Below are 12,945 nucleotides of genomic sequence, written 5' to 3'. Positions count from 1 at the left end.
GGCTCCGAAGCTCTCATGAGATGCTAGGACACTAACTTATAGCACAGACCATGCGTACGATGGCAAAAAACATTTCCCTTTCCAATATTTGCGAAAGGCGTTGGCTGTCTTTACCCAGACTCAAATACATACTACAGGAAAACTTTTATTTGAATCAATTTAAATAAATAAGAGTATAAAATACAAGTCTACAAACATGGATGATTACTAACATAAATACTCATTCACATGGCATGTAGGCATCAGTGATGGGTGTCAAAAGTGCCACGAAAACACGCAAGTGCTCCCGGTGATGTCACTATAGCTGGAAGAAGCAGGTCTCAGGCCTCATGGGATGTGGTACTCCCAGAAACACTTGGCATAGACATCTTTCTGGCACTTCTCACAGCGGGTGTTAGTCTGTGAGTGGCAGAGGGCACACTGGATCCTGTCCTGATGGACAATCCAGTGTCCAATGATATCGAAGCAGCTCTCAGTTTCCACCCGCCAGCTCTGCCTCCCCTTTGAGGATGTGTCCGCATTGCTCTCCATATACACGCAGGCCACATACGTGTGGAAGGCGAGCGGGTCCAGCTGCCTGTCCTGGCCATACATCCTGTGCAACTGCCATGCATTGTTGAGGGCTGTGTGGTTGACGTAGCTGGTGAGGTTCAGAGGAAGCGTCATGCCCTGCATCTTCACCTTGTACTTTGGCAATGCTCTGATCCGTTCAGTCAACCCCTCTGGCCTTTTTCTGATAGAGCTTCACCAGAGATGGCTGGTGGACCTGTACCTGAGTTTTGGCTGCTCCCACATGGTGGCTGGGCAGCCCGACTGGCTCTATGCCTACTGCGTCAGAGCAGATGCTTACCACGCGGCTGTTGCACCAGCAGCACACAGTGATCTCCTGGCTTTCATCCACCCTGAAGTTAAAAGAGCCTCTTTCCATTTTCCTCAGTTCTTTGGGATCCTTGAGGGGTCAGCGCTCGGTCCTGTACTCACCAACAGTTCCTGTGGCATTCACCCCCCTTTCCCTCAAAACAGACATCAATTTGACACGTGTAAAGACCTTGTCAAAGAATATGTGGTTCAGGAGGCGGCCACGCTCCTGCAGTGCATCCACAAATCTGACCACTGTACTGGCCCCTACATCCCTGCCTCTGTCCGGCTTGGTGAACAGAGTGCCCTGTGAAGGTTCAAACCACACCAGGTAGCCTCTGCTGGTTGTTCCGCACCAGATCTTGTAGCACAGCCAGACTGGCTTCCTGGAGTGCAGATGCTTGCATCCCCAGTGTACTCATAGATGGATTCACCAAAACTGTAGAGCTCTTTCAGGGGAGCATGCTTCTGCTCCCCCGCCACAGTTCATAAGCATGATGAGGGCCTGACCTTGGCAAACCTATCTCTTCCACCGATTTCACCGTTATCTGCAAAATGAAGGTAGAGGAGATCAACTCAAATCTGTCCCTTCTGAAAGCATCAGCCATGAGTCCATGATGAGAGTCAGGAGCTGTCTCCCAAAATATCCACCTCCTTGGATAGGAGATGTACCCACTTAAAATCAAGATGCGCAAAACACACTTCAGTTCCTGGGCCGTGAAATCTAGGGTGATATGTTTTCTGCCGAGCATAACGATTGGTTTAATGAACAATGAAACTGATTGTCCCGTCATCAAAAAACAGTTCAAAGAGGCCCACGGGACTCAGATCCTTGGTTTTGAGGTCCTCTATATGAGGATCCGAAGCTTTCCAGCTACCAAAACCTGGATGGGTGTCTCTTCTCTCTTGGTCCAAACATGCTGAGGCTCACCTTCTTCTGCTTTCTGCTTTTTCTTGGCTGACTGCAGCTCTGGGTTCTCCTCCTCCTCCTCCTCCTCCTCCTCTTCCTCCTTCTCTTCTTCCTCCTCTTTCTCCTCCTCTTCCTCCTCCTCTTTCTCCTCCTCTTCCTCCTCCTCTTTCTCCTCCTCTTCCTCCTCCTCTTCCTCCTCTTCTTCCTCCTCCTCCTCCTCCTCAGGGTCTGAGTCCTCAGATATGACTAATGCATGCAGCACCCATCCAGGCAACTGGGCACCACTCTGGTCACTGTCTTCTTCCCCAGAATCCTCATCAGCGAAGTCCCTGGAGGCATCGCAGGGGATGCAACAAAAATTTCCTCCCTGTTGCTGCCAAACTCACCCTGCTCCAGAGCTCTCAGGACCTGGAACAGCTTAGGTGACCTCACCTTTGAGTGCGCTCCTCTCCTGGCAGGGACAGCTCTGACAGAACAGTCAGAGAGAGGCCACTCCATACAAAGGTAACTCTGCTCCGGGAGCCACAGGGAGTGGGGGCCATCAGGTGTAGCACCACTAGTGTGAGTCTTCCACATACACAGAGCTGGTGTGAATGGAGGTGGCTGGGGCGGGGGAGGGTAAATCACTGGGCCTCTTTGTTGTGAAAGATGAGGGAAATTAAGCCGTGCTTAACATCAAGTAGTCACCCCGGGGCAGTGCCCACTTCCTACCACTACCCTCCCAGGGTGCCTCGTCTCTTCTCCGTCCTCCTTTATGCTTTGTGAATAAACTGCTTAGTGAGGCCCAACGGGATGAAGGGATTAGAAAGTCTCCTACTAGAGCTTTCAAGCATCCCATGAAGCTTCCTATCAGTCTCTCACTGTGAGTCTGCAGCCGTGACAAACGAGGAAGATGAGGATGTCCTCATCTGGTCTAAGAGCCTGTAAGACTTTTTTTTTTTTAAGACTCGCTAACGAGAAGGAAATGCATAGGACATGCACAGGATCAACAGACTCATCTCAGCGCATGAACCATTGAACCAACATCCATCCGAACCAGTGTGGCTCATTGGCCCACCTATGGACATTTGGGGTCCATATGAAGTCTTTGCTGGTGGGGGATGGGGACAGAGTCAGCCCTGCGCGTCATCCCCGGCTTCTGCCCACTTGGTGGCTGTAGAATATCTTCTTCTCCTTAACTGCAACTGCTGAAATAAAAAAAAAAATTCCAGGAGCCAAAACCACAGCTCACGAGGTAAAGGCTCACACAAGCCTGCCAGCTTGAGCCTTGTCCCTGCGATGCACAAGAATGTGGAAGGAGAGAACTGGCTTCACGAAGTTGCTCTGAGTGCTACCTACTTGAGAAGGCACTCACACATGCTCCCAGCACTACAGCAACAGAACAAAAACCTGCCGACATTCCAATGTGTTCCCTGGGATGAGGGCGGGCGCCAAATCCCCTCTGGGTTTCTGTGAAGACTGTTCTGCCTCAGAACTACCCGATTCAGCAACTATAGGCCACAGTGGCTACTGGGCACTTGAAAAATGGCTGGAGAAGCTGTATGTAGACAGCCACATATGGTTAATGTACGAGCCAATGAGATTCTAAATATATTAAGACCTAATTGTGGGGGCTCAGTGGTTAAGAGCAATCGTTGCTCCTCCTGAGAATCAGAGTTTTATTCCAGTACCCATGTCAGCCAGCTCGCAATGCCTGCAACTCTAGCTTCAGGGAATCTGATGCCCCTTTCTGACTTCTGTAGTACCTGCACACACATGGTACACACACACACACACACACACACACACACACACACACACACTCAAAACTTTAAAAAACAAATAATGAAAAAGCCAACGTTTTAAACTTTTTACTTTTAAATATTTTATTTTTTGAGGCAGGGCCTCATGTAACCTAAGGTTGAATTTGAGCTTACTTTGTAGCTGAGAGGTGAACTTCTCATCCCCCTGCCTCTACCTCCCAGTGCTTGGATTATAAGCAAGTGCCACCATGTTGTTTAAAAAAAAAATAAACGTTTCTGGTTTTTTTTGTTTTTTGTTTTGTTTTGTGTTTTTGAGGCAGGGTCCGTCCACATAAGCCTGGCTGTCTTGGAACTCACAATGTAGACCAGAGTGGTCTGGAACTCACAGAGATCTGCTTGTCTCTGCTTCCTGAGTGCTGGGGTTAAAGGCTACCACACCTGGGAAAAAATTTAAACTTTTAAAGAATGAATGAAAGTCAGTATAGGAAGTTTTTCTTGTAAAATTAAGAAAAATGAAATGTAAGCTGGATGGTGGTGGTGGTGGTGCCTCTAATCTCAGCATTTGGGAGGCAGAAGCAGGTAGAACTCTATGAAGTCAAGGCCAGCCTGATCTATAGAGTGAGTTCTAGGACAGCCAGGGCTGCACTGGGAAACTCTGTCTTGAAAAACAAAAACAAACAAACAAACAAACAAACAATCCCCCCACTCAAAGTTCTTGGTTTTCCTACAAATCAGCAGTAGGCTGCCTCCTAAGCCTCTAAGAGATCCCCAATGATCCCCACTCTCCTTGGGTCCACACCTGGTGTTATCCTCTTCCTGTGAGCTGGGGGTTGGTGTGGTGGTGGTGGTGATGGGAAACCTCGTGATCTACTTCTGACAATCAGAACAGGGTCATTACAGTGAGGTATCGCCTCTCTTCTATACTGCCTCTGTCCCTGTCTCCTTTGCTTGCTTTGAGGGAAGCCAGCTGCCACGGCTAAGCTGCCCTAAAGAAAGGCCTATGGGACAAGAATCCGAGTCCTGTCCTTAGATCATAGCACTAGATAACCAAGGCCCCCATTCTAACACTGAACAGGAATCCAGCTCCTGAGGGAATATGAAGAAAGTAACCAGCAGATCTATATTTACATTACAATATCGCCCTCAGTGGCGGAATGATCACGTAGAATGTATGAAGGTCCATGTTTATCCTTTGTGCTGCAAAATAAATAGTAATAATGCTAAATTTAAAAATAAATCAACAACTTTCCTATTTAGCAGACAAAATTCACAAGTAGAAGTTATTTGCAGCAAATGATTTGTATTTTGGTCTTATAAAGAATCTAGAACATTCATGGGGGAAAATCTCAGCAACTATCAAGAAACAACACAAACATCAACAGCACCACCAACACAATAGGAAAATGGACAAAAAGATTTGTGGGGACAAAAGAAACATAAATGTGAAAACGTTTAATCTCTCCACTACTCAGAAAACGAAAATGAAAACCAGAAGATATTATTTCACGGGTACAAAATCTGGAAAAATAAATAGAAATGGTAAAGGCAGCTGTGCACAGGACCGGAAGCAGACAGTAAGAGGCGTGAGGTAATAGCCGCAAGGCCACGGAAGAGTGCGCAGGCCGGACCTGCGAGCTGAACATCGCACCCCGGACTGAGCTGAAACCTACTCCACGCGTTTAAGGCAAGGATTTCCAATCTGGCATAGGAGACAAACAATACTATGAATGTGTTGGGGTCCGGCCTCTGTGCTGTGGGAGCCAGGAACTGTATTGTCGAGTTCAGGGTGCCAGCATATGCTACACTAACCACTAGAGGGCAGTAGCACCCTAACGACAGCCGTGCCGACCCAGCGGTCTCTCCCTCATCAGCCAACCAGCCTTCTTTGGAGACACCGGACCTAGAAGGGAATCAATCTATGCTCAGGGACGCTGGTGGCAGTAACAGGGAGCCAGGAGCCCAAATGGCTGACAGAATGGATGCAATGGATGCAACATCCACGTAAGTCATTAATGATTCCGAAAATACACCATGGAGGGATGTGATGTAATTAATCCTTAGTAGGATGATCATCCCGAGTTCAAGGCTAGCTGGGGGAGGGGGGAAGAAGGTAAGGGGGTACAGAGTAAGTTCAAAACACAAGCAACAAACAACCTGTTTCCTTTAACAAGGACCAAACGTTAAACAAAATCAGAATCATATTTCCTGGAAATACATACAGATCCACAGTGAAGCTATCATGAAGATGATTGGGCAGGACTTCAGAACAGAGCCTCTAAGAGAGAGGGGCAATTACGGCAGCTCCCAGGGGCACTGGCCTGGGTCAGGATCAGGTTCTTTTGAAATGACATTGACTTACGGGGCAGGGAGGGGACACACACGCACTGGACACATGTGGAGGGCAACTTTGGGGACTCACTTCTGTCCTTCTTGTTTTGTTTTGTTTTTCGAGACAGGGTTTCTCTGTATAGCCCTGGCTGTCCTGGAACTCACTCTGTAGACCAGGCTGGCCTTGAACTCAGAAATCCGCCTGCCTCGGCCTCCCAAGTGCTGGGATTATAGGTGTGCGCCACCACCGCCCATGTGGATCCCGGGCATCAGGCTTGGTGGCAACTACTGTAAGTCACTGAGCCACTTCCATGGCACAGAAGTTCTATTTATGTTCTGGGACCCTTTCAACTGTTCCTGCTTCAACTATACATTTTTTTTTTACACAGGGCTCAGCGCAGGGACACCTACGAAGATTATGTGTGACCACACTGAGTCACTTGGACCAGTGGGAAACCTGCTGCCTTACACAGTAAGGGAAAGGCTCATCAACCCGCTGAGAGATTTCTCAGAGGTAGAAGATGACAAACATTTAAAAAGTCATCTCCCTGCTCGACAGTCTATAGCCTCGGAAGAGGGAATCTCCTTAAAGTGCTCTGGAAAGTATATGCCTGCGTCCTACTAGCTAGCATTCAGACATACTCCTGCCTCTGCTGCTGCCTCTGCTTCACCAGATGTCACCCTTAAACTTCCTCAGGGCTTGTGGGAAAGCCCTCACGTGACCAAAGCACTCCCACCGGTCCCTACTGGCCTTGGCTAATCTGAATATGTTGATGTGGCTCAGGCCTCTCCTGTATTCACTTTCCTAAGCAAGTGTGGGGTCTGTAAGAAAGACCTTGGTCTTTCAACTCTACCCCTGCTCCTCCCCCCTCCCCCTCCCATCAGCCTGGTGACAATGTGGAATATGGAGCCACCAGTGAGAAGCTGTGCAACCTTGACAAGTCCTTTACTTTATCTGGGCAGATGGGATCCTTTGGTACCCACTCTCCTCACTGGGCTTTGGAAACAGGGAGTCTATGTCTAATGCAGGACGATGGGCCTGGCTTCCCAAGCAGGTGACTGCTTCAGTTTCCAGCGCCTGCCTTGGATGGGAGGGGTCAGATGTGCTCTAAATGCTGAGTTTGCCCCGGACTCTTTGGCATCACACTCCAAGGCAGACCGAAGGTTCTTTATAATCTCAGATATTCACACGTTTGCTTTGAGACACTGTTTGATGAAGAGGTACTTTGGGATACATTTGGTAGATGTTAGACATCTTGCCCTTTCCCCACTTCTGGTCACATTTGGGACAAAGAGTGTGTGTACCTTCTTTTTTTTTTGTTTGTTTGGGTTTTTTTTTTTTGTTTGTTTGTTTTTTTGAGATAGGTTTCTCTGTGTAGTCCTGGCTGTCCTGGAACTGTAGACCAGGCTGGCCTTGAACTCAGAAATTCAAGTGCTGGGATTAAAGGCGTGTGCCACCACCGCCCGGCCTGTGTACCTTCTATTTACTGGCTCCTACTCCTATCTTCTCTTTTGCTGTGTCCAGGGCAGGCCTCATTCACTTACTAACGCGCTGCCCGACAAGCCCTGACAAGCCACTCTGCCACATCCTGCCCAGGCACAGTTGAGAGAGAGAGAGAGAGAGAGAGAGAGAGAGAGAGAGAGAGAGTAGAGGTCTGGCAGCACAGCTGGCCTAGCCTTATAAATGTGTTTGATCTCAGGACATTGGAGCCACACAGGATGCCCCGGATAGAAGCCCAGAATGAATGGGAAGAGTGCTGAGGAAAGAGCTTTCGAAGGCCGGTGGAAGGGATGGAAAGAAGGGGTGAAACCCCACAAAGCACAGGTCACAGCCTGACAGGCAGGAGAAGATGGGCAAGCAGGGTGGAGGACAGAACGGTTTTAAGACCCAGTAGCCATGCTTGGTGGGTGAGGCTTGAAACTTGGAGCCTTAAGAACCACTCTGAAGGGTCCTGGGGAAGGGGGAAGCAGCAACTGTGCTATTTAATACATAAACATCTCTAAGGAGATTGGGCATCTCAATGTAATGAGATCGACGACAAAGAATCCTTAAGACGAGTAGGAATCTAAACAAGGCCCCTACTTGTCTGTTACTCTGCTAAATAAGATGATAATTTACTGGAGGCCTTGAAGTAATCTGGGTGAGTTAAAGATAGATAAAAAAAACAAACTAGTTTTTCAATTAAAAAAGATGGAAATAAACTGGGCGGTGGTGGCTCTCAGCGTTAATCCCAGCTTCAGGACCCAGAAGCAGGTGGATCTGAATTTGAGGCCAGCCTGGGCTACAGAGGGAGTTCTAGGATAGCCAGGACTACATGGAGAAACTCTGTCTCTAAAAACAAACAAACACAAAAAACAAACAAAACAAAACAAAACAAAAATGTGAATATAATTTAAGATATTACTTTAGGTTAGGCTGGGGCTGGAGGCCAAGTGTAGAATGTCTGTCTGTCCTGCACAAAGCCTTGTGTTCCATCCCCCATACTGAATAAGCCAGGCTCGGAGGCAAATGTCTGTAATCCCAGAATTTAGAAGGTGGGAGTAGAAGGATCAAAGTCCAAGGTCATTCTCTGCCAGATGGGTGCCATCATAGACACGAATTACGTGCAGCCCCTCAAGGTGTTGGGCAGGGACGGGGCTCACAGGTGTATGTGGCTGACACCAGCCACGGTATCATCTGAAACATCAAAGGCCCCGATGGAGACGGTGGTGTGCTCACCTACTGGAGTCAGAACGAGCAGCTCAGAGGTTGCTCTGATCTTGCTGCTGGGTCCTGGATATCCACCACTTAGCCCACGGGATGACCTGTAAATAAAGCATCTGTATTAACTCTTAAAAAAAATAAGAAAGAGGTTCAAGGTCACCCTGAGCTGAGTCTGAGGCTAGCCTGGGATCTAACACACAAAAATAACAAAAATAATTTTAAAGCATTCTATACCATCAATTATATTTTTCACCATCAATTACATTTTATGCATAGAAATGACTATGGCAGAATTGAAACTAGAAAAACAAAAGTGTAAAACCCTAGCAGAAGTACCAGGGCTTCAAATATGGCTATTATAACTGTTCAGAACTTCACTGAGAAGTATAGACTTTAGAACTGGACTAGTGTTTGTTGAGTGGCTACCTTAATCTAACTGTGTGATTGTGTGTGTGTGTGTGGGGGGTTATTACAATAAAGGGATTTTATTTATAAGAAAGTAGTTTATAGATACAAATGTCTCAACCCTAAGCTATGTTCAAGAGGGTTCAAGAGAGCTTCGGTGGACATAAGAACTTTCCCTTTCTTTAAAAGTTCTGTATCAAAGAAAACAATTGGTACCGGAGCACCAATCTGTAACGCCAGTCCTTAGGAGGTCCAGGAAGGATAATTGAAAGTTTGAGGACAGTCTGGGCTCGTACGTAAGTGATGCTCTATCTCAAAATGAAGATATCTTGTTATTGAACAAGAAAAGAGGAACGGGGAAAACAAAGACCCTCAGCTACAGAAAAAAGCGACTCAAACTAAGCCTGATGCGCCCTTAGGGACCGAAACTTAAGACCTGTTCTCCATCACCCTGGCCAAAGCTCCATCGTCCTTTCTGACCCACCCATCCGACCCCACCTACTTCAGACAGTACCTCAGCCTGATCCCGCCCACCTGCCACACCCATGACCAAGTCAAAGTACTCCTGACCCCACCTACACCAGACTCCGCCCCAGCCAGGCATCTCCGCCCCACCCATGCCACGCCCACCTCCGCTTTGTCGCTCGGACTCAGTTGGTCCCACCGTAGACCCCGTCCACAGGTCTTTTTCTCAACCTAGCTCCTCCGTTGCCCAGTCGGCCCCGCCCTCAGGCCTGTCGTCGCAGCGTCCCTTGGCGTCACTCGGGGCTCATCGTTTGCCCGTCCTTGTCCTTGTCCTGGTCCGGGTCCTGTCAGCCCACCGTCCACGCACAAGCAATGACGACAAACGATATGGGCGCTGCTAAGGAACACTTCAGGGCCCGCAGCTGCCGCAGCAAAACCAGAGGCTTGCCTGGAGCTCCAACCGGGCGATGCTCACCTGGACAGCTCAATGGTAGCCGCGTTGGCCGCTTCAACCTCTGGGCCCGCCTCTACGCCACGCCCGACTATGCCACGCCTCCAGGACAGCCACGCCCCCTATCCGAGAGCTCACTCATCATTGAGAACACAGGCCTCCTAGGCGCCTAGAGAGGATCTAAAGTACCTTTAAGACCCGGGCTACGTGTGAAGCTTGCCCAGAAGCTCCCCGCCTCCCCGCTTCCTCTCCTCCCCACTTCAGAGTCCAAATATTTTTTCTTTAGCTCTGGCAATAATGCTCACACACTTAGACTCATAACGCCTGCAGCATCACCTAGGACCTGGTAGTGTTAGCAGTCTGAGCCTTGCAAGACTTGGAAGTGATTATGAGGTAAACTAAGGTAGTTCATTATTGGCGGGCCTCTGAGTGTCCCCTCCCCCCCTCAACGCTTTCATGCTTGAATAATTGTTCCCTGTGGAGCTATAAGATGCAGTGAGAGTGAGTTTTCCTATGGTAACCCTGTTGGCTTGTTTAAAATACTGTGCTAACTTAGGATGCAGAGTACTCCTGGATTCTAAGGACTATAGTTATGGTAATTAAGATAGTCCTTGAAGGGGCTGGAGAACTGGCTCAGTGGTTAAGAGCACTGACTGCTTTCCTGAAGGTCCAGAGTTCAAATCCTAGCAACCACATGGTGTGGCTCACAACAATGAGATAGGATTCCCTCTTCTGGTATGTCTGAAAAAAATAGCTACAGTGTAATTACCTATAATAAATCTTAAAAAAAAAAAAGATAGTCCTTGAAAATCAAAAGTTCAACCTCAGCCCCGCTACATTAGAGTACCGCTCTGGTAAGGACTTTCTTTATCCCACCGAATTAGGTATATAGAAGAGAACTTCATGACTTTGTCTAAAGTTTTGGTTTAGACTCCAAACTAAAATACAAAAAGAGGATCAAATCTACTTTAACATGATTAAGAGGGCCCGTGGCAATGTCTTAGTGTTTGTATAACTAGAGTTTAAGGGACAAAAACCTGAGTTCAATGGTCCCTACAGGTTAAGCCTAGTCACGGACCCCCATAAACCAACTAAAGACAACTAAATGCTATAACGCCAGAGGCGGAGGGAGGCGATTTCCCCAATAGAGCTACGTTTGGCAGAGGAACAGATGCAGGGTCCAAGGACCCCAAGTTCATTTTAGATTCTTTTTTTTTTAAAAAAGATTTATTTATTTATTATACCTAAGTACACTGTATCTGTCTTCAGATACCAGAAGAGGGTATCAGATCTCTTTATGGATAGTTGTGAGCCACCATGTGGGTACAGAGATTTGAACTCAGGATCTCTGGAAGAGCAGTCAGTGCTCTTGCCCGCTGAGCCATCTCTCCAGCACCTAGATTCTTGTTTTTAAGTTTTTAAAGCTTTATTTTATGTATATCACTGTTCTGATTACATGTATGTATGTATGTATGTATGTATGTAGAATGTATGTATGTATGTATGTATATGAACCACACTGGTGCCTGGTTAAACCCCTCCTAAAATACCGATTTGCTCACAACACAGTGATTACTGCCCAATTGCTCGTAAATGGCTCATTTTTAATTGTGCAGGGCCTCAGCCCTTCTAACAGGAGCCAGGGAACCTGGGCTCCTCCCCAAGGGACTGCATTTCCCTGTAAGTTGACTCCCTCTCCTGAAAAGGATAGTCTCTCTCTCCACTCCTCCCCATAGTCCTCCTTCTCTGACAGCTTCTTCAACTGCTTTTCCTGCCTGAGTGTTTCCTGTTATAGTCCAGGGTTGTTTGGATTTGACAACAATGCACAGGAACAAGCTAAAGTAGGATTGCTGAGGAGAAAGCCCGGAAGTTGCCTCGCTCTGTGAATACCAGTGAGACCAGGGTTGGGGTGGGGGTTAGGGTAGGGAATATATATATATATATATATATATATATATATATATATATATGCACATATGGATGTATATATGACACGAAAGCACAAGTGACAGGGTGACAATGGGGACCAAAGGGGAGGGGTGAGAAGCAGCAAAGTAGGGGTTCTGGGAAGGAATATGCTCAGCGTGCACCACGTGCTTGTATGAAAATCTAAAACCTAAAAATTCAAAAGATAAGGAAGTATTGGTGAAGATGTGAAGAAAAGAGAGCCTTTAGTGGTTGGTGAGAATGTGAACTAGAACTCGTTGTGGAAATGATACGGAGGTGCCTTCAAAGATTAAAAATGTGACTAGCATATGCTCCGGCAACTGGGCACATATCTAAGGAAACGAACTCAGTGTATAGGAGAGCATCTGCACTACTGTGCTCAGTACAGTGTTGTTCTCAAAGCCAAGAAATGGAAACGGTCAGCATCCATCCACCAATAAACAGTTAAGGAAAATGTGGTACCCAGGGGCTAGGAGATGGCTCAGCCTTAAAAGCACTTGTTCTGCAGTTATGCAGAGTAGAGTCATTCCTGGTCATCTGTAACTTCAGCTCCCAGGGGAGTGGGAGACTGGAGGTTCAGCCTAGCGGAGATGTGAGCCCAGTTCAGGCCCTGCCTTATAGGAACACTCAGACAGTGATGGAAGAGGGCTCTGATGTGCTCTTCCGGCCTTCACGCACACAGAAGCATGCACATGCATGCACACACCTGCACAGAAGCATGCACATGCATGCACACACCTGCACAGAAGCATGCACATGCACGCACACACCTGCACAGAAGCATGCACATGCATGCACACACCTGCACAGAAGCATGCACATGCATGCACACACCTGCACAGAAGCATGCATATGCACACCCACACCCACTCTTTAAAAACAAGAGAATATGTGGTACACACACACACACACACAATAGCGTGCCATTCAGTGTTTTAAAGACTGAACTTGTCAGTTGTGTCAAGATGGATGGACCCAGAGGACAGTATACCAAGAGAAGCGAGCCGGGCACAGAGTGCCACTGGCATGAAGAAGCTTCAAAAAGGCTGAACTCATAAATATGGAGTCAAATGTCGGTTGCCACGGATGGAGGTGTGTGGAGGGTTGAGGGGCTGAGGACTGGCCAAGGGGTAGA

General features: G+C 47.6%; 1 protein-coding gene and 2 long non-coding RNA genes across 3 annotated transcripts; 1 reads left to right on the top strand and 2 right to left on the bottom strand.

The window, feature by feature from the left end:
- Window positions 1-212: 212 nt before the first annotated feature.
- Pgbd2 (piggyBac transposable element derived 2) lies at window positions 213-2,354 on the bottom strand. Its single transcript, XM_052196569.1, is given in 8 exon segments — window positions 213-690; window positions 692-1,275; window positions 1,278-1,427; window positions 1,430-1,598; window positions 1,600-1,761; window positions 1,764-1,834; window positions 1,976-2,110; window positions 2,113-2,354. Coding segments are annotated over 8 exon segments (1,866 nt in total). The 5' UTR covers window positions 2,345-2,354; the 3' UTR covers window positions 213-327.
- A 2,743-nt stretch (window positions 2,355-5,097) lies between these two features.
- On the top strand, window positions 5,098-7,321 carry LOC127695165 (uncharacterized). The gene is made up of 3 exons (XR_007979909.1): window positions 5,098-5,511; window positions 5,967-6,128; window positions 6,228-7,321. It is a non-coding gene; the product is annotated as an uncharacterized LOC127695165 (long non-coding RNA).
- Window positions 7,322-8,217: 896 nt separating this feature from the next.
- Window positions 8,218-9,935, bottom strand: LOC127695166 (uncharacterized). The gene is made up of 2 exons (XR_007979910.1): window positions 9,578-9,935; window positions 8,218-8,643 (listed from the first exon to the last, which is right to left on the bottom strand). It is a non-coding gene; the product is annotated as an uncharacterized LOC127695166 (long non-coding RNA).
- Window positions 9,936-12,945: the final 3,010 nt, after the last annotated feature.

The sequence above is a fragment of the Apodemus sylvaticus genome, chromosome 10, assembly GCF_947179515.1.
Source record: "Apodemus sylvaticus chromosome 10, mApoSyl1.1, whole genome shotgun sequence".
NCBI lineage: Eukaryota > Metazoa > Chordata > Mammalia > Rodentia > Muridae > Apodemus > Apodemus sylvaticus.
The sequence above is the reverse complement of the archived record's forward strand: the minus strand, read 5'-3'. Positions and strand labels throughout refer to the sequence as shown.